Here is a 22,007-nt window from a genome sequence, read left to right as displayed (position 1 = left end):
TTTATTCAACATCAAAGCTTCACCAATTTGTATATTAATTGTAAGGCTGTGATTTAATGGAGTCTGTTAGGATAGTTGTCCCAAGGGACCAGCTCGATGGCTCAATTGGCTAATCCTCTCCTTCCAAGTGCCAGAATCCCATATGGCTGCTGGTTCATATCCTTGCAGCTCTACTTCCCATCGAGCTCCCTGCTTATGGCCTGGGAAATCAGTAGGGGATCGCCTAAAGCCTTGGGCTCTCACAGCTTCGAGGACCTTCAAGAAGCTCCTTACTCCCGACTCTTGGCTTTGGATTGGCGTAGCTCTGGCCCTTTTAACCATTTCGATCTGGACCCATGGACGGAAGATCTTTTTATCTGTCTCCATTTCTCTGTGAATCTGTCTTTCCAATAAAAATAAATAAATCTTTTTTTTTTAAAAAGTCATCTGAAGTTGCTTCATGTTTTTGTATTGGGTTATTGTGTCTCTGCTGTTACGTACACATTAAAGTATCACTAATGACTGTGCTTTTTCTTTGGTACCATAACACTGAGCAGGAGCCATTTCAATTTTCTTCTTAGAGTGGGTATTTTTTTTTCCTGAAAATCTGATTTTTGAGTGTTTTTTGTTCTGTTTTTATTACCGATTCTCCAGGTTATCCTAAGAGTTGGGATGTTTGCAGCCAGTTGGGACAGTCAGAAGGCTACCGGGACTTGGCTACGCGCCAGGAACTCATGGCTTTCGCTTTGACACACTGCCCGCCAAGCAGCATTGAGCTGCTGTTGGCAGCGGGCAGCTCTCTGCAGACAGAAGTAAGTGCTGCCACTCAAATAAGTTCTGATGTGCTTGAAGTGCATTTTGTTCCGTGGTTGGAGCTCAGATGTGTAATCATTATATTTTTGAATGATAACAGAATTTTCAGGGATTGTTATTTATGTGAAAGAAATTTGAAGATGCTAGCAAATAAAATTAAATACTATTAGATTGATTAACATGAGGAAGAAAGGGCTTGAGAAAAAGAAAATAATATTGGGAAATAAATCACTGAATGAATTAGGGGCAGTTGGCACCTGTGGGGAAGTAGGTGTGAAAGCCAGTGGTTGTTCTGTTTTTAGCCACTCGGGAGTTGGGGAGATCCTGTCCCTCCCAAAAGTCACAGAGTTGACCTGCACAGGGGAGGAGGTGTTGAGAAGGAGATTCTGGAGTTCAGTTTCATCCCCTTAGCATTCATTTTCCTGCATGCCAGGCTTTTCACAGTTGATTCCCACTTTTGAAACTGTTGGAACCTCCTGAAGTCCTGATGTAAGCTGTTTTCATTTCAGATTCTTTATCAACGAGTGAATTTCCAGATCCATCCTGAAGGAGGGGAAACATCAGGTGCTTCTCCATTAATTAGTAAATCACTACAAGAGGTAAGCTTGGAAGAGGGAGGGAAGTATGGAAGGAGAGGGAGTGGGATGAGGGGCAGGGGAAGTTGATGGTGGCCAACTTGAGTTGCAACATGAGTGCAATGAAAGACTGAAAGCACAGCTCACTTGTGAGCAGTTTTGCTTGTGTGTTTTGTATGTGAAGTCTAAGCTTCATGGAGAGAAGTTCACGTAAGTGTCCAGTTTAATGGATTCCCACAAATTGTTTGTGTTACTGCCACCAGACCAAGAAATAGAGCATGACCTTGTTTCTTCATAGTCTTTCCCCTGGTGATTTCCAACACTTCTTTCTTTCCAAAGATTGCTGCTGTACTCAATAATCCTCATAACCACATAGTTGTGATTTTTGCTTTTAATAATTAATACCTACTGTATACTTCCCAATATGACAGTTTAAGTTTGATTTTTAATTTTAGTTTTTCCTACTTTTGTACTTCTCAGAAATAATTTCCCTATGATTGTGTCACGTGTGATATTGTGAATTACACATTTCTATTTGTGTCTAGAAATGAATTTAAGTACATGTAGTGATTTATTCATTTTAGTTTTTGACTGATGCTAATTTGTTCTCAATTTTGACCACAGATGTGATGCTGCCATCATTTTGCATGTTTGTCACACAGTGGCATCTCTTTCTCTTGGGCATATGCTTAGCACTGGCAATGTGATTATTCCATAAGTCTTTATGCAACTTACATAGAAGATGTCAAATGATTTTATGTTACGATTTACCAATTATAATTTATGTCTTTTTAAAATATTCGTTTATTTGAAAGCAGAGTTAAAGAGGGAGAGAGCCAGACAAAAGGCATTTAGTAAGAGAGAGAGAGATTCTGTCTGCTGGCCATTCCTGAAATGCCTGCATTCGCCTGTGTGTGAACGGGCTGCAGCTCTGAGCCTGGAACACCGTCTAGTTCTGGATTGGCTACTCTCTGCTGCTTTCACTGGTGGTTTAGCAAGGAGCTGGATTGAAAGTGGCGCAGTTGAGACTCAACCTTCCTATGTTGCAGGTTGGAGTTAACCCACTGGGCCACCTAATTAGGCTTTCAGCATAAACATAAAAATATTAGGTAATTATAGCAGTGCTAGTACTTTGGTGGTGGTAGTTTTCTGAAGTTTACATCTCTAAATATGGGTTTTCTGGTGATCTGTCAAATGGTCACCCGCACTTTCAGTGTGCGAAGTTCCTTTTTTTTTTTTACATTTTGTTATTATTATTATTATCATTTTATGATACAGTTCCGTAGGCTCCTGGCATTTCCCTTATCCCCTCCCCAATTCCCACCCCCCACCTAGTTCCTCTATATCATTACTAACATATAGTTCTTCATACATAGTCATATGTCCATCATTGCGGGCATGGACAATGGTAGAGAGTACAGCATCCTATTGTCAAGATACAGTGAACGGTTTCCTTCTAAGTCCATCTTTGTTTGGAAGTAGAAATGCATACTACATTGTATCCTCACATCTGGATGTTAGTCTCCATTTCACAGCTACTGTACTTCCCCTTAAATGAAAAGTCATGATACAAAATCAACAATAGACAGAAAAATAGAAATTTGCAGTGCCGTGAAGTTAAATAGCATGTTACTAGATAGGACAGTCTCCATTACACAGTTACTATACATTCCCTTAAATGAAAAGCCACAAAACAAAATCAGTATCAGGGTGAAAAAAGAAATTAACAACACCATGAAGTTAAATAACATGCTACTAAATGACTAACATGTAGCTGAAGAAATGAAAATCAAGAAACGTCTTGAAGAAAGTGATGTTAGTGTATGATCTATGAGTCATTGAAAGATTTAATCAGAAGAAAGTGTTTTGAAGAGATGAAGCTAACAGATACCAAAACCTGTGCGATATAGTTTCTGCTGATTTTTGTTGGTGAAGTGTGTCTCTTCTAAACAATAAATAGATGGGTTTTGTTTTTTGATCCAGTCTACTAATTTATGATATTTGATTGAGCTTAAGCCATTTACATTCAGAGTTTAATATGTATGGATGGTAATTTGGTGCTGTCATTTTAGGAATGGGTTGTTCAATGGTTTAGTCTTCTGTTGTTGCTTTTCTGGGATGTCCTTCCATTTGCCTTTGATTTTGGTGGGCACTATTCCTCTTCTTTGTCAGGAGAACATCTTGAAGTACCATCATCATCATCGTGTGCTGCTTCCTAGGTGCACACTAGCAGGAGATTGAATGGAAAAAGAGGGACTCAGACATGGGGTGGGGTGGGGGGGGGGAGGGAGTGGCAGGTTCATCTGCATTGCCACACTGCCCCCCCCCCCCCCCCCGGGCTGTTGTGACTTGTATTTTTCCCGATTAGCAACCATTAGATTTTTTGTCATTGAATCTGAAAACATTCAGAGTTTTGTCCTTGGTGTTCAGAGCAGTTGCTAAATGTTCTCTGTGTTAATGCTTATCTTTCAGGGTTGCTAGAGACTTGCTGGTTTTCGTGCGATCTTCCTTACCTTAAGGCTGGCTCTCACCCCTCTACTGTGTCCAAGCCCATCTGTCCTCTGCCTGTCTCTGGAGCGTCATTTCCGGTCATGCCTTGTGTCCTAGTTAGGAACTTCTTGGCAGTCTCCGAGCAGATTGTCTCCACCATTGCTTTTGACTTCTCTCTTCCGTTTGGTGCTCTTACATTCTCTTACCCTTTCCACCCAAAGTAATGTCTTTAACAAGTTTTTGTTGAGTTCTCTATTTGCTCCCTCAGTTTTCGTGTTGTTCTGTTAAAGTGCTTGGTGGTATGGATTTGGTTGTGTGGTAGTTGGAGGGAAGTCATTTATCTTTATATTCCCTTTGAAGACTTATTGTCACGTAGTGACTGCCTATAAAGATTTCATAAAGCTCATTTGAAAACACCCAATACATAATGATTAGTCTCGGTAAAAAAAAAAAAAAACTTGGGAAGTACATTTTAGCCTAAAAAATTTTTAAAAAAACCTTCTCATTGGCTCCTCTGCCGAGATCCAGTCATAAACCGGGATCGCATCATTGCTCTAGTCAGTGCTCCTGTGCTGAGCTCAGCTCCATCAGTGTATTGTGGATCTCTGTCCTGAGAAGCGTTTGTGACTTCTGGAGTTTCTATTTCTTGCTTTTAGAATTACAAAGTTTGTCAGCCTGAGTTAGAGAGTGTCCACCTGGCCATGTGGGGCTTTGTTTAAAGTAGCCTTACTGTGATTTTTCTGTCAAGACTGTCAGTAAGAGAAGGAACCACCAGCCATCTTCCACCTGTTCCACTTTGCAGGAAAAAGGCATTCTTGCAGAATGTTTGTCTTTTGCGGTTTGCCCCCGACCACGTCTCCTTAGAATCTTTCCTGGCTTCACTTGCCCTGTTCCAACCAGCTCATGAAGAGCTAATTCTAGGCCTCAAAGAATGTATTATCACTTTTTTCATGAAGCACATTTCAGAATGTTATAGCTGCTGTTATTAGATTAAAATATAGTGCTTAGATTTAATGCCATGTGTTGCACATTAACAGATATAATGGCTACATTAAATTATAGTGCATAAATGAGAGCCAACTTTGTGTGTAATCTGCTTAATGCTTAAGATTTTCATTACTTCAGTTGTGAAATGACTTTATTTATATACCTAAGCAAAATAGAGATGTAATTGCTATTTAGTAGCATTTACAGTATTACAAGTACCTCCTACAATTTTGAGGATATTGCTGTTGTCTGTGTATAAATAGACTGAAGCACAGCCTTGTAAATACCAGAATTACAGATTTCTTGTTTCCCATTAATGTTAGTTATTATGCATTTTAAATGAAACAGTATCCCATGACTTAGAGTCTATTAACATTTTGTTAGCACATTGTTAGTTATATCACTTAGCCAATGGTGTTTTCCCCAGATAAATCTAATTAGAAATATATTGTATACAAAGTTCCCATTAAAAAATCATTTTCACTATGGGAAAAGTTGTTATGAACATTTTAATTCAATATGGATTTATATGACTGGACTAATTAATGTTTAAAACTTGAGCATAGAGCTTCTTTGAATTTATGAAGAGATTGTTTAGAAATATTTAAATAAAAGTGAGCAAGATAGATGCTATATTTCAGTATGATAACCAGTATTTTCTTTTTCTGCTCACCAGTTAATGGACATTTGGATTGCTTCTACCTCTTGGTTGTCATCAGTATCATTGCTGTGAACATTTATAAGTATTTGCATAGAAAAATGTTTTAATCTCTTTAGAATGCTGGTGTGCAGGAGTAGGATTTCTGTGTTGGGTTTTTATGTCTAATACTTGCAGAGACTGCTAAACTATTTTCTGAAGTAGCTGAACATTTTTCTAGCAGTCGTTTGTTATTAACTGTCTTCACGTTTATTTGTTTTGCAAAGCAGAGAATGAAAGTTCCCACCTGCTTAGTCACGCTCAGAATGCCTGCCATGGCTAGGACAGGGCCGGGGTCACAGCTAGTGGCTGTAGTCTCCCTCTGTATCTCCCCTGTGGGCATTAGAGAACCATTGTCTGAGCCACCTCTGTTGCCCTCTCAGATGACAGCAGGAAAGCAGAGTGAGGAATCAGAGCTAGCAATGGAATCCATGTTCAATGTATGATAACAGTTGTCTAAACAATTAGCCTAAATGCCCAGTTCATAAGTTTTAATTATCTTTCCTGATTAATGCATTTCTTTTTTTTAAAGATCTTTTTTATTTTTTTAATCAGAAAGGCAGATTTACACAAAGAAGGAGAGACAGTTTTTCTGTCTGTTGGTTCACTCTCCAAATGGCCCCAACTTCAGGAGCTGAACTAATCTGAGGCCAGGATACAAGGACTTCTTCAGTCTGCCCCACAGGGTCCCAAGGCTTTGGGCTGTCCTCCACTGCTTTTCCCGGCCAGGAACAGGGAGCTAGTTGGGAAGTGGGGCCAGCAGGACAAAACTGGCATCCGTATGGGATTCTGGTGCTTATATTTTAAAGATTAGCCAATTGAGCCCTCATGCCTACTCCATAATGACATTCTTATGTGTGCTGTCTCACTGTGGTTTTGATGTTCATATACCAACTGAGCAATAGTAGTGAGCACCTTTCTGTGTATTTTTTGGTCATTGTTGTAGCTTTTTTTGGTGAAATGGCCATTCAGATATTTTCCTATTAAACTAGATTTTTTGCCTTATTATTGGGCTGTAAAAAAAATCCAGATACAGTTATTTTATTGGGGTTTATTTGAATATAGTGTGTCAGTCTATAACAATATTTTCCTTGTTTAAGTTTCTAATATTTTTATTAATATATAGAGGGCAAATGTTATGCATTCCATAGTTACAGTTGAAGGCGTCATCTCCTCTCTCTCTTGCTTCTCCCTAGTACTTCTCTTCCTGCTCTTTAGTATTTGCTGAGTCATAATTTTAATTCATTTTATATTAACAGATTTAGTTGGCCAGTAATCATAACAATAGACAGGTAAAAAGACCATGGGATCACATTTTCACTGGTGTGTGAACACAGGCTCAAAACGACAGTGTTTTCTCAAAGTGATCATTTTATTCCTCCATTTTTTATGTGTTCTGTAGTGTTACCATATGTCAGAGAAGACATCTTCTTTGTCTTTTTGGTACTGACTGATTTCATGAAGCAAAGTTATATCCAGTTACATTCATTTTGTTGCAAGAGACAGTGTTTCTTTTCATGGCTGAGAAGTAGTTCATATTTTCTTTGTGTTATCATTCACGTTCATGGACTTCTGAGTTGATTCCGTATCTTAGCTATTGTGGACTGAGGTGTGACAAATGTGATTGCACGAATAATTTTCTCACATGCGGATTTCACTTCATCTTGGTATATTCCCAGAAGTGGAATGGATGAGTGATATGGTAGATCCATATTCAGGTCTCTGAGAAATGTAATAGTTGTATTAGTTCGCATTCTCATCAACAGAGGATGAGTGCAACTTTCCCCCCCCACAACGTTGTCAGTGTTTATTGCTTCTTGGTCTTCAGATGGTATTCATTCAAGCTGATGATGAGATGAAATCTTACTGTGATTTTTATTTGCATTTCTCCCATGCTGGTAAACGTGAGAGTTTAACAACTAGACAGTGGGGTAGAACTCTACTGTTCTTCAAGGGCGTAGACAAAAACTGTAAACTATAATCAGATCTCAATGTCAGTCAGCTCATGCAGATTTTGTATTTTGCATTCTGTGTTTTAGTTACCACAGTTCAGGAAGAACCGTGATATTTATCTTTTTCAGAGTGGCTTATGTCACTAAGTATAATTATTTCATTTCTGCATCTATACTTTTTTAAATTTAGCAATCTATTTTTTGCTTTTTAAGATTCATTTATTCTTATTTGAAAGGCAGATTTCCATGGAGAAAAGAAGAGACAAAGAGAGAGGTTTCCTATCTATTGGTTTATTTTCCGAATAGTCACAATGACTGGAGCTGAGGTGCTCTAAAGCCAGGTGCCTGGAGCTTCCTCCAGGTTTTCATGTTGGTGCAAAGGCCCAAACACTTGGGGGCCATCTTTCACTGCTTTTTTGGACGTGTTATCAGGGAGTTGGATTGGAAGTGGGGCAGCCAGGACTCAAAGCAGCACCCATGTGGAATGCTTGTGCTGCTGGCAGAGGCCCAGCTTACTACTCTCATCATTTTTTGGCATTTCTGAGTGCACTTGGTGGTTTTCAGTCCATGCCTCTGAGGTGGAGTGCAGCGCTGGCTTCCTTAGTGACTGTCTGGCGCTATGTGCTCAGTAGTACCAGCGTAATCTGGTCAATGTTACGGGTGACGTCCAAGCTGGATGTGGTGGCTCCTGTTTTGGCAGCACAGGGCAGCAGTGATCATGACTGTTAGTGGATCACAGCCTCACCTTGTTTCTTTCAAGGTGATCAACTCAGGGTTAACCCTCAGTGGCTACAGCCCCTACCACACCAGCACTTGTACCACATAAAAGATCTGTGCAGTGCTGTGTATGAGCACAGGACCCTGCAATGATCCCCCAGGGGCAGACAGGGATGTGTCAGCTTCTGGTGCCAGACATGTTGAACGCCAGATACTCATGTGTGGTCACAGAGCTCCCACAAGGGTTTTCTGTGCGAGATTTACTTCATGACAGGGTGATGGGCATCCACTGAGCCTTGAGAGCCTGCCCTGCCCACTGGGACAGCAGAGGCATTCCCAGCACAGCTATTCTGGGGGTGCCTGGCATTCAGGAGCCTGGAGACGGGTGTGGTGGTGTGGTGCCTCACAGTTCTAGATGGGATGGTGCTGTCACCCCATGCTATGTCACCAGCCCAGGCTCAGTCAGTGGGGATGAATTTATCTTTTGATGAAAATCGCTTGGTCTCATACTCACTCAGAACCAGGCGTACAGCAATAGCCACCACAGCCTCCTGATTTTAAGATAGCTGTCTATCCTGACTGGGCCAGGCACTCCCAGAATGGCACTGTCTCCCTTCTGGTTTTGTGGGGACGTGTAGTGTGTGTGCTGGGCCAGGCACCCCCGGAATGGTGCTATCTGCCTTCTGGTTTTGTTGGGAGGTATGCTGTGTGTGCTGGGCCAGGCACCCCCAGAATTGTGCTATCTCCCTTCTGGTTTTGTGGAGAGGTGTGGTGTGTGTGCTGGGCCAGGCACCCCCGGAATGGCACTATCTCCCTTCTGGTTTTGTGGGGAGGTGTGGTATGTGTCCGGGCCAGGCATCTCCAGAATGGTGCTATTTCTCCTCTGGTCTTGGGGTGTGTGTGTGTATGTATGTACGTATATTCTGCTCCTCACCCAACTCTAGTCAGAACCTGGGATCAGTACAAAATCCTGCAACTCTCCCCTGAGAATGCACATCCTCTATGTTTCTTTGGCTAGTGTTGCCTTGTCACAATCAGTATGCCTTCTGCCTTCTTCAGCCGTCCGGTAAACTCCTCCTGGACCTCTGTCTTCTTGAGGGCTCCTGAGCTGAAGCTGTTCTGCTTGTTCCTAGTCTGCTTGTTCATATTTGCTGCTTTAGACGTTGGCATAGTGAGCTAAGCCATCATCCCACATCAGAGTGGCTGGTTTAAGTCCCAGCTAGTCTGTGCTTCTGACCCAGTGGGTCCCTTTGAGGCAGCACGTGATGGCCCACGTACTTGGAACCCTGCCACTCTTGTGGGACACCTGGGTGGGTTTCTTGACTTTCGCCTGATTCAGCTCTGGCTGATAAGGAGTGATGAGAGGATAAAAGATCTCTTTTTCTCTCTCTCTCCCTCTCTCTCTCTCCCCCTCTGTTTCAATCTGTTCACAGAAATAAATCTTAAATTTTTTTTTTCTGTTTCATTGTAAATGCTTTGATGTTATGTCCAAGAAATTTTGCCTAACCCAAAGCTGTGGAGATTATTTCAGTGCTTCTTTTTAAGGGGGTTTTCACATTTTTAACTTTGCATTTACTGATAAATGAGTAATATATGCAAGTTATTATGTGTTATAAGTGTGTATCTTGAGTGGATATCCACATGCAAAAGATGAATTTAGAACTTCATCTCATACCACATGGAGATGGATTCAGCAGAGTTGCATTCTGTTGTCCTTTGGGTTTTATGATAGCTTGTCACTTCCTAGTAGGCTTATCCTCATCATCATCATCATCTTCACCACCACCCCCACCAACGCACCACCCCACCACCACAGATTTACTTATTGATCTGAAAGTCCTGGAGAGAGGGAGAAACAGTTGTTTTTGACTTGTTGTTCTTGGCCTGCGTGTCAGTGCAGAGCTCTGGGTAGCGAGGCTGGCTCAGTTTGTCTTCTGTGTTGGTGGCAAGAAGCCGATTTCTTGAGCCTCACCACTGCTTCCCATGGCCAGCACCCCTGGGAAGCTGAAGTTGGCTGGAACAGTGGAGGGAAGCAGGTGTTCTGAAGGGGACACAGAATGGTCAGCATCATAAGTGCTGAGCCCACTGCCCAGCCTGCTGCTACCTCTAAGAACATGTTGTGCTGTTTCCCTGCAGGCCCTGATGTGTGCTGCCCTGAGGGTCTTTCCTACACTGCTTTGCTTTGCTTGTGCTCAGCAGTGGCTGCATTTTATCATATTCCTTACTGTTACCAGGACAACTCATGTATGGGTCAGCAGTGATAACCCAGATTTTGTTTACAAATTAAAAAGTGGGATATAGGCGTGAGGGGTGGGATCGATGTGCTTACTGCATGGGTAAGATCTATCGAATATGTAATATGTTCTCAGTGCACCAGTGAAGTGAGGCACATTGTCTTATTTGCTGTTTTTCCTGAATGCACTGCTGGTCCTTTGGGAGCAGAGATTAAATGGTCATGGTAACCTTCTGCCTGGTTCAGGGTAGACTCAACAAAAATAAGTGCTCAGTAAGTAAATTTACTTCAAGGGTACACTGGAATACCCAGTCACTTATGAAAACTGAGGGGAAAAAATCAAATCAAAGATACATGTATACCTCTATTTTTCCTGAATGTAGATTTTCTAGTTGGAGTCCAAGAGTGCTAGGAGATCTTCCAAAGCTTTGGCTTCTTAATTTTCTCTCTCTTTTTCTTTCTCTCTCTCATACACACACACGAGACACACACATAAACACACACATGAGCGAGAGAATGAATAAACAAACTAGCCCTTTGAAGAAGTGCACAGGAGCCTGTGGCCTCTCAGTTGAGAGAGCTCCATTATAGTCTTGGCTGCTAGATGAGCAGGTCAGTTGAATTGGAGTCAGATTTATGGCATGATATGTTTTTCCATAATTTCTTTTTCTATAGTTTCTTCTATCTGTTTTTAGAAATACTTTCTCCAATGATAAATATTCTTAAATTTTGTGTTGGGATGAAATATGTTGTACCTGGGGCCAGCATCGTAATGTGGTTGAACCTCTACCTGCAATGCCAGCATCTCAGGTGAGCTGTACTGTGAGTCCCAGCTGCTCCTCTTCTAGTTGATGTCCAGCTAATGTGGCTGGAAGGACTGAGGATAGTCCTGGTGTTTGGGCCCAGGGGAGGCTTCAGCCGCCGAGGCTCTGGCCCAGCCTCTGCCATCACAGTGAGTTGGCGAGCCGACTAATGGGCTGAGGATCATTTCTCTTTCTCTGTGGGTCTCTCCTCCTTGTCTCTGCCTTTCAAATAAATAAAAAATAAATCTTAAATCACAAGAGAAACATGTTGTGCATGATTGTTAGATCCAGGAAATACTTTAAATTATGTAAAAATGTGCTGGAGAATAAAGTGTAGTATTTCCATTCTACTTGAACTCTTTCTGTAATTCAGGTCCAGTTTAGATTCACTACCAGCTCGCCTAGAAACCAGAGGGTTTTTCAGAAATGAAGCCCTATTACCGGGTGCTAGAGAGAAACTCCTTAGCAGAATCTTCATTGTGGTCATTAGACTAAGAGGAATTATTTCTGTGTGGCCCACTTAACATGGAAACTATCTTGTGAACCTAGTTGTCAATGGTGTGTGTGTGTGTGTGGCTGTAGAATTTGAAAAACATTGTTAGTGTTTGGTAAGTTAATCTGTGAGCTAAGTAACATGTTTGACATTAATGTGGTTTCATTTTACATTTAATGCTGCGGATTGTTGATTTGATTTGGAGGTTTAATCTATTTCTGCTATTAGACATTTCACATTAATTAGTAGTATATCATTATTAATATCAGAAGAATGAGTAACAATCAGTTGAGTAAATTTTGCCTATCTCCTTCCCATCGCCCCACCCCTTGTTTATGTGAAGTTGAAATAAAACTATCTTCCTTATTAATGACTTTGGTTTTGCTGTCATCTTGGTAAATGGCCCTCAGTTTACAGCTTTTGCTGTGATTCAGACGAGCCTTCCATTTTGCTTTCTCTCTTATTGTTTCCTTTAGGGGCAGGTCTTACAGGAAATCCTTACACAGCACACGCTTTCCGAGCATGTGAATTTCTTTTGTCCTCTGAACTTAGTTTGTTTTGTATGTTTTAGATTTTCTGTCTTATGGTAGCCCACCCACAGTAACAGAATAAAATTTAAGTGTAGGTACATTTTATGAGATAGAATTATTATTTTGTGGCAATATTTTGGATTTATCCGTGTCATTCTCCAGAGTGTTGTATTTCTTTCACTCTGTATTTGGATTAGTTGATGATGCTCCAGTTACCCAGTATACTCTCTTGGTTCACATATTTGTAAAGGTGAAAGGAAATTAAAAATGTGATGTGAAATTACATTTGAATATCACTTAACTACTCTAGATACAGCATATTATCCTTTTGAAAATGTGTTTGTAAACAGTTAAACACTACAATTAAACCAGACTTGGTATACCTATCTGTAACTACAAACTACAGCGGTTAGTCCTGTGTGATAGTACCCTGCTCTTGAATGGCTAACTCCTTAGCTGGAGACACAAAAAGTCATAATATCAACATATTATGGCAAATACAAGAAAAATATATATGTAGAGTAGAAGGAGAGATATTGTACATTATTAAGATCCTACTCATAGCAAAAATATTTCAAATCCAGCTAAACTTACAAGAATATCTTTACTCTTGAGGCAGATAAAGATTTCTTAGATGTGATAAGAGGGTACTAATTGTACGATTAAAAGTTAATGAAGTAGACTAATATAAGATTAAGAACTATTATTCACAAGATAGCAAGAATTAAAAATTAATATATAGGTGAATTGAAAACATTCACAATTCATTCATCTAATAAAGGTAAGTTATGCAGAATATTTAACCGGCTTATACACATGAAAGACCACCAGTAGAAAATTGGGCAGTGTTATGACGCAGCTGCTTAAACACCTGGTTGTGACTCTGTCATCCCATATCAGAGCACTGGTTTGCTTTCTGGCTAATGCACCTGGAAGGTAGTGGGAGACGGCCCATGTGGGAGATGGCCCGTGTGGGAGACCACGTAGGAGTTCCTGGCTCTTGGCCTTAACCTAGTTCAGCCCCTCGGTGTCCACAGTGGGGAAGTGAACCAGCAGAGGGAGGAGCTCTGTCTCTTCCTCCCTTTCTCTTTCTTTTTCTTTCTCTGTTTCTCTGCCTTTCAAGGAAATAAATCTTAGAAAAAAAAAAAAGAAGAAGAAAAGTGGTCAAAAGACTCAATTACTTCAGAATAAATTTCATTCAAGAGGCAATAATAATAATAATAATGCATATATATATATATAATTCATTCAGCTCTGTTAGTCATGGAGAGATGCAAATTAAAGACACATTTTTATCAGAGTCATTGAAATGGAAGAGACATGAAATTCCATGTGTTCACAGGAGTGTGCAGTCTGTGTAGCTTTTGTAAATGCTAGCTAGAGTGTAAATGCAAATACTTTAGAAAATGTTTGACAGCATTTTCTAAATCTGGTCATAATACACACTCAGGACCATAGCAGTTATACTGTATACATACATATATATATGAACCCCGTGTTTCCAATCACTGTTCAATTTTATTCCTAGACCATTTTAAATGTAAATTGATGTCGGGCCCGGCCCGGTGGCGCAGTGGTTAAGGTCCTTGCCTTGTACGCCCGGGATCCCATATGGGCACCGGTTCTTATCCCGGCAGCCCCGCTTCCCATCCAGCTCCCTGCCTGTGGCCCGGGAGAGCAGTCAAGGACGGCCCAAAGCTTTGGGACCCTGCACCCGCGTGGGAGACCCAGAAGAGGCTCCTGGCTTTGGATTGGCATAGTATCGGCCGTTGCTCTCACTTGGGGAGTGAATCATCGGACGGAAGATCTTCCTCTCTGTCTCTCCTCTCTGTATATCCGCCTTTCGATAAAAAATAAATCTTTAAAAAAAATGTAAACTGATGTCCCAATTTCTTAACTGAAGACCTGACCTAAAGTAGTATTTCAGAAACACGCATATAATTATGTTGTCCCTTTGCTTAAAGCCTTGCATGGTGGTTTCTCTCTCTCTCTCTTTCTTTCTTTACCTCCTATCCCAGTGTAACAATGGAAATTCTTTGACCTAGCTTTTTGGTCTCTTCCTTGACTTACCTCTTGCCTTCCTTTCGTCGTCATATCCTGAGTTAGTCCTCTGGCTGTGTTGGATTCTACACCCTTGCTGAATGGCTTAAGGCTCCTCGGTGGCGTGCCTCATAAGGAAACCTGCTTTGCCATTCTTCCCTGGAAGTTCTTGATTCTCTCTTGCTGAAGCAACACCTTCTCTTTGGAGCATCTCTGATTGACTCTCTAGGTGCAGGAGATACGTTCTCTATTCATGTTCTCATAGACTTTACATGAACATACATCTCTAGAATGTTCACATTATTCTGTCATTGCTTCTTTCTCTCTCCTCCCTCTCAAGTTTCTAACCTCCTTGAGGAAGGAAACCTACTTGTTAATTTTTCTGTTATGTGTTGCCTGATAGAGTAGGTGGCACCAAAAGAAAATCGCTTGGTGAATGTTTTCTGCTAGGTCAAATAAATTTTCTTTTCTTTTACTGTGGTGCCCTTTCTAAAAAAGTTTTCTTAAGCATTAAACTGGCAACTTTATTTGAAAGGCAGGCAATCAGATATTCTCTTCCCTGGCTTGTCCTCAAATACCTGCGTGAGAGCTTGGTCCGGCCAAAGCCAGGGCCTGGGTCAGTGGGTGGAAGGCACTCGACTACTAGAACTGTCACCTGCTGCCTCCCAGAGTGTGCACGGACAGTAAGCTGGCATTGTAGAGCTGCAGCTGGTGCTCAGGCACTCCCCTGTGGCATGTGGGCAATTCCAGGTGGCATCTTAAGCACTATTCTATATGCTCTTCCTACTTGTACCTTTTCAGAAATTCCTAAAGTATAACCAGCACATGGAAATACTTACTGTATGTTTTGTAAACACACACACTAACGAAGAGAATAAACTAAGAGACTTATAAAATGTTGTGAAGAAATATGACACAAAACCAGTGTGTGGGCCTGGTGTGGGACCTAGTGGCTAAAGTCCTCACCTTGAACGTGTTGGGATCCTATATGGGCGCTGGTACTAATCCCAGCAGTTCCACTTTCCCATCCAGCTCCCTGCTTGTGGCCTGGGAAAGCAGTTTAGGACGGTCCAAAGCCTCAGGACCCTGCACCAGCATGGGAAACCTGGAGGAAGTTCCTGGCTCCTGGCTTCTGATTGGCACAGCACCAGCCATTGCGGTCACTTAGGAACTCAATCATTGGACAGAGGATCTTTCTCTCTGACTCGCCTCCTCTCTGTATATCTGACTTTGCAATAAAAATACAAAAAATCTTAAAAAAAAAACAAGAACAAAAAACGCAGTGTGCATTTTATAAGGTCTTTCTGAGTCCCCTTTGTGTAGGTTACTGTAAATTCCTCTGATAATTGTTTCTGGCAAGGAACTGTTTTTGGCAGTGTTACTCACAGGGATCTCCTATCTAGCATTAGTTCCCATTAGTGCACACTTTATTAAGGGGAAAACTTTTAAGCAGAAAGATCAGTGTGTTCAGTTTCCAAAGCTTGCAGGACTTGGTAGAAAGGTGTACTTAGATGCACTTGGTGAGTTAAATGCACAGAGGATTCTGTCCATTGGCATAGATCCTAGCCCTTAATGCCACACAGGAGGTGGAGTGATGTTTGCAGAGTTGCATGGCTACAGAGTTTTCTTGGCTCGCAGGACCCTCGTTTGGTGGGATGGGCCCCTGGATGTTCCAAGGAATCAGCCCTGATTAGCCCACTGTCCACAGCCCCTTCTGTTAGCACTGCTGCAAAAATACTTCCAGCACTGCTTCCCCACCATAAGTCTCCCAGCACCCAGATCCAATAGAAAATGGTAGAAATGGGGGATTTATGTTGTCTATGATAGTTTCATCTCCACGGTTTCATGTGGTGTGTGTGTGTGTGTGTGTGAGAGAGAGAGAAATTTGAAGAAAAGTAGGCCATGTATTGAATGAGTTATAAGGTTGTCTAGGAGATGTAGTGTTTAGCTTTGTTAACTTCTGGCCGCAATAAGACTGTGCAGGTTCAAGGCAGCCAACTACAGTATCTGCCACCATCTTACTCCTAGTGAAAGTGCTATTTGTCACTTAAACCCCAAACCATATTGATAAGGGAATGGTTGTCCTTAGAAGCAATTTAGTATAACATCTTTTTTATCTGTGAAGCATCCGGTTTTCTTTGTTGCTTCCATAAATAAAAATAATTCGTAATACTGTGTAGAGTGGATGGTTTGTACATTATCGGAAGTCCGACAAAATCAGCAAGGAAAATTTGTTTTTTCATTTGGAATACTTTTTTAACAATCTTAAACAACAGCAAGATGGGCATATTGTAAGCAGTAGATAAGACAGCTTAAATATATTTCCTTTGTGAAGATTAAAATACACACTGAAGTGTATTAATATGTTTAAGTATTCTGATATGCATTTGACATCACTGTTGTAGCAAATTGCCGCAAACTTGATAGCTTTACGACAATGTAGCTGATTATTTTACAGTTCTCTTAGGATAGCAGTCTAGTAGGCTTCCTTAGGATTCTGCTCAGTGTCACACAGCTCACAGTGGCGTGTCCCAGTGGCGTGTCTTTTCCGCAGCCTCTGGAAGGCCTGTTTCTGTGCTCATTGATATTGCTAACGGGTTTTAGGACATCCTCAGTACCTCCTTGGCTGTCACCTGAGGGCTCTTCTCAGAGTGTGCACGTTCCTCCACTCCCCCAAGCCCCGTCTCCCCTTCACCTTCAAAGCCAAGGTTGGCTTTACATGTCTCTTGCCTTCTTCCCTGGGCATCTCTGAGGCACTGTACTACAAGCTGGAAAAAGTCTTCTACTTCAGAAACTCATGGAATTGGATTCCTGCCATGCACACTGCTCACCTGAAGGCGCACTCCCTTGATCCTGCTTTGAGTCTCTCTGTCTTGTAATGTAGTGTATCCACAGGATCCTGGGAGAAGGGCATTGATAACCTGGGGGGAAGGAGGGGCTGGAATTCTACCTTGCCACATCTGTCATGTTAAAGAATACATTTGTCTGAGTGTTAGCTGTGTGATGATATTGTGGTAATTGTTCTGATTACATAATTCATTATTTTTTTTTTGTTGCTTTAGTCATGTCTTCATAAATGATATGTAAATCATACCAGTAGCCAGAGATTCTGGATCTTCTGATGGACTGCACCTGAGGTTTTCTTTCTTTTAGCTGTGCTACTCGAGAAAGAATGACTAGAACTAAACAGACATTAAATACATAAGTTTATTTTTGTGGATAAGTGATACTTTCGTTTGACCAAAAATCGATGTGGTTTTTGTCATTTCATTTAAAAGATGGCTAATGTACAGCCATTTTCTTCTCACAGAATCCCTCGGGTTTGCAAATGGATAGTTACAATTTTTTCTTGCTTTCTGCAAGATTGGCAGTTGGTTTTTGCATTAAAAGCTGTTTAAATACTTTTAATCATCCATTTTGTTGCATGAAAAATATCTTCTCGTAGCAGGAAGGTGGTGGATCTGAAAGCTCTGCTTGGGTCTCAGGACCATTATTCAAATGGATACTTGATTTCTACTCTAAATAATAAATATGTTAATGTATTGATAAAGAAACAGGCATTGTTGGAATATTAGACCAGTGACAAATAAAGAGCCTCTTATTGCTTTCTAAATATTTTTAAATATTTGGCAGTATGATTTTTTTCTCCCAAATTTTCTTTTATAGATGATTCAGTAAGGAACGATAAGCAGGCATATTTTTCTCACTTATTCTCTTACTAGTAAACATGAGTTTTAAATTCACTAATCTTCCTGACTGATGTGTCACTGCTTTCAGGGATGGCCCATGACCAGCTCACAGATTACACAGTGCCTGCGAAGTTATTTCATGTGGCCCTGCCAAGACAACTGCGGGTGGGACTTGAAATTCAGCAAATCTATAGCATTCTAATTTTTAAGTTGATAACATTGTAAGGCCCATGAATGATACTACGGATATCCAGATGACTGATGGCAGAAATGGGCTTTCCACGTTAGTGAGTTAAGCAGTCTATGTTGTCGCTCTGTTCTTTGAACAATGTGGATTTTTTTTTTTTCTGGCTGTTTTTGTTTTTCTAACAAATGCACAGGGTGAAGTGAGTGTTCCAGGTAGCAGTTCAGCTGACCTGTTGCACTGGACGACTGCTACCACCATGAAGGTTCTTTCCAACACCACGACCACTACCAAGGCTGTGCTGCAGGCTGTCAGCGATGGGCAGTGGTGGAAGAAGTCCCTGACGTACCTCCGACCACTCCAGGTGAGTCTTACAGCTTTCCTCGGAGATCTGTGTGCTTCACATTGATTTACTAGCATTACTCTTCATTTGTTTTTGTTGTTACATTATCATCTGCAACTCATTAAAATTACTTATAAATCTAGGGAACCCTTCAGGTGGAAAATGCCTGTTTTATAGAAAGTAAGCCAAGCAGTACTTATGAAGGACACCTATATACATTTAAGCAAAGCTAGTTCATGTATATTAGAATCAAGTTCAGTAAAGTAAAAAAAAAAAGAAGGTTATAACGTTTACTTGCTTTTACTACATATGAGAGCACTGCAAACTTTTATAAAGCAGTGGGTTGAAGGAAGTGCGTTTTGGTGCTATAAATGTTGAAATCCATACATCGTATTTTTATATTGTTTATTCTTCCATGAACTGTTTGATGATCCGCCATATTTCTAGGCTAGTAGCTGAAGAGGAGTGTTAGGAGACAGAATAGGCACCTGAAGAAAGATGGCAGTTAAAATTCACCCTCCCTCACTGATCCATAGAGGTGAAAAAAAAGCAGGAGAACGAATGAAATTTTCTTCCCTGGCTCCCTGCTGTCTTGTGCATTCTTACATTACAGTCTTTTCATCTCAGAATGGAGAATACAGAAAAAAAAAAAAAGAGAACTATATTCCTGTTGATCCATTTATGGTTCACCCCAGACATTCATGGGGTGTGTTTCTTTCTTCTTCATTGATTCTGTGAGTGCTGTTTCTGCATCCTGTCATGGTCCTCATGGGGGATAGAGTAGACAAGAGCTTCAGTCTAGTTTCCTTCCCCTCTGGAACTTACATTGCACATGGCGATAGAAAAAGGGGAAAATATGTGTCTCGTTACTCTGTGCTGGCAGGTGATAATGAGTCCTGTGAAGATTGCTTCAGCAAGGAGAGGGACTAACGAGAGATCCTTGGGATTTAGAGAGGCATTGAAGGGTTATCAGAAAAGGAATCACATGAACTACAAATAGGATCAGGTGAAGAGAACAAAAACCAAGGGCTGTGGGGAACATGCGTGGCCTTGTCTTGGAGAATGGGGGATGAAGAGGGCCATCTGGAATTTGAGCACAGCACACACTTGGGCATGGTTGGAGAGGAGTCCTGAGGACTCGTCGGGAGTTTTACATGGAGTATAATAACCAATGTACATTTTGTTCTGAGTAAGATGGAAAGATTCTAGAGCATTTAGGAATGCATTCATACAATCAAACTTTACTTTTAGTCTAAAAATGGAATTATTTATTTGAAAGACAGACATAGGGAGACACAGAGACAAAGATTCTCCGTCTGGCTGGTTTATTCCTAAGTGACTCCAGTGGCCATCGTAGGGCTAGGCTGAAGCCCGGAGCCTGGGATCCCATCCTGATCTTCCATGGGGTGCACAGTTCACAGGATCTGGGCCATCCTCTGCTCTTTTCCCAAGGCACATTCACAGGGAGCTGGTTTGGAAGCGGAGTAGCAGTGACTTGAGCTAATACCTATAAGAGATATCAGTTATAGGCAGAGGCTTAACCCATGGCAGTTAATGCACTATTTTGCAACACTGCCCCCCATTCGCACCCCTTTATTTTTTTTTTATTTATTTTTTAAAAGGACATTTTATGGAAAGTCAGATATATAGAGAGGAGGAGAGACAGAGAGGAAGATCTTCCATCCGATGATTCACTCCCCAAGTGAGCAAAACGGCCAATGCTATGCCAATCCAAAGCCAGGATTCTTCTGGGTATCCCACGTGGGTGCAGGGTCACAAGGCTTTGGGCCGTCCTTGACTGCTTTCCCAGGCCACAAGCAGGGAGCTGGATGGAAAGTGGAGCTGCCGGGATTATAACCGGTGCCCATATGGGGGATCCCTGTGCGTTGAAGGCGAGGACTTTAGCTGCTAGGCCATGGTGCCGCCGGGCCCACGCACCCCTTTATTTTAAATAAGGTTGCTTAGCTGCTGTGTGGAAAACTGTCTTCATGGAGTCTGAGTCACGCTCAGAGACTATGTGATCTCTTCTACAGTACTCCACGTAAGAGATGATGGCGGTTTGGACTAATGCAGCCATAAAGGAAGTGGGAAATGCTTAGATTGGGAATGTGATTTGTGAACCTGCTGATTGTCTGGTTAGGACACCTGAGGCTAAGTGTCCAGTCAGGTGAATGGATATGCCATTTACTTTGGGGAAGATCTGTGTTGTTTCCTGTGTGTATCACACTGCACCGTGTTTTTCTCTTACTGTCTCATTTGTTTGTTGTTTGGAAGGTGTGTTTTTAGGTAAAATGTTGAATGTTGTGCCTACTGTGTAGTTTTTAGTAAACATAAGCTGACTCTTTTAATCCTAATGTACACAGTGGTTTCACTATTTGCGTGACATGAGCTTGATCTTGGAGAAGGATGGATTTCTATTTTGCTCATCGAGCTTTGCGGTCTATTTCAGGGTAACAACATGTAAAGCTAATTACTTAGGACCCCACTGCACTTCATAGTCAGGAATGCTGAGTCTTGAAGGCCCATGTATGGGAGATAGTAGTCCAGGATATGAGACTAGTGAAAAGGGATATAGGTCATATTATCTTGCTTCCATCTGGCAACACTTAATCAGATGAAATCAGTCTTGCTCCAGGATGGAAAGATAGGACCCAGCCAGATGGTTAGTACTGATAGAATAGTGGAGAAATGTATGGAAACTGGCAGGATGATTAAGTATGGCAGCTTGGGCAGAGTAGGGAATGTTAGCTCTCACCACAGTAACATTAACAGGGCATTTCTCTGTGGATTTTATGGTGTTGGCTGTTCAGAACTGAGCAGAACAGCAGTGTGTGCAACAGGATGTGTTAGGACAGTCACTGTGGTGGAGAAAGCTCACCATGCACACTAAACTGATTGCTTCAGTGCCTCAGATTCCTTGGTTTCAGCGTGACTGTGAAAATCAGAAGACCGTAGGAGGACGGGATTGGAGTGCGCCCGGATTGCTGTTACTGTCGTGGGGCTGTTTCCGGGTGCTGTGTCTGATAATCTCCTTGTCAAAGCACGTGGATCTGTTTCTCCTGAAAGCAGCCCTCCCACTTTGCTTCCCTTGCCTTATTTCTGTTGTTCTTCACTCTGTCCTGCTTAGGGACAGGAAGTTGGTGATGCCTATCAAATTGGAGCTGTGGCCAATGAAGACTTAGAAAAACAAGGGTGTCATCCTTTTTATGAATCCGTCATCACTAATCACTTTGTTTCTGAGGTAAGGACTGTTCTAACACGGCAGATAATCTGTTGTGCTTTTGTAGACATTTTACTCTTGTTAATCATTGGTTTAACATGATTTTTATGTGTTATATGTGATGGCATGAGATAGAATTTGTTTAAGAATTTGTTTAAAGTGGTATGCTGTAGTAAGTGGAACGTTATTGAAGTCACAGAAGACAAATTCAGTATTTGTATTTTCTTAGAATGTTATTTGTAGTAATGCAAAACAAAACAAA

At 41.4% G+C, this 22,007-nt stretch overlaps 1 protein-coding gene across 2 annotated transcripts in view; it reads left to right on the top strand.

Moving 5' to 3' along the window:
* Window positions 1–22,007, top strand: part of NBAS (NBAS subunit of NRZ tethering complex) — a 300,840-nt gene that overhangs the window by 155,968 nt on the left and 122,865 nt on the right. For both annotated transcript variants that reach the window (XM_040992846.1, XM_040992845.1), the window contains exons 34-37: window positions 634–791; window positions 1,302–1,391; window positions 18,379–18,546; window positions 21,653–21,766. In XM_040992846.1, the coding sequence (XP_040848780.1) occupies window positions 634–791; window positions 1,302–1,391; window positions 18,379–18,546; window positions 21,653–21,766 (530 nt within the window). The remainder of the gene's footprint in view (window positions 1–633; window positions 792–1,301; window positions 1,392–18,378; window positions 18,547–21,652; window positions 21,767–22,007) is intronic.

The sequence above is a fragment of the Ochotona curzoniae genome, unplaced genomic scaffold (assembly GCF_017591425.1).
Source record: "Ochotona curzoniae isolate NIBS_2020 unplaced genomic scaffold, NIBS_Ocur_1.0 contig_883, whole genome shotgun sequence".
Classification (NCBI taxonomy): Eukaryota; Metazoa; Chordata; class Mammalia; order Lagomorpha; family Ochotonidae; genus Ochotona; species Ochotona curzoniae.
The sequence above is the reverse complement of the archived record's forward strand: the minus strand, read 5'-3'. Positions and strand labels throughout refer to the sequence as shown.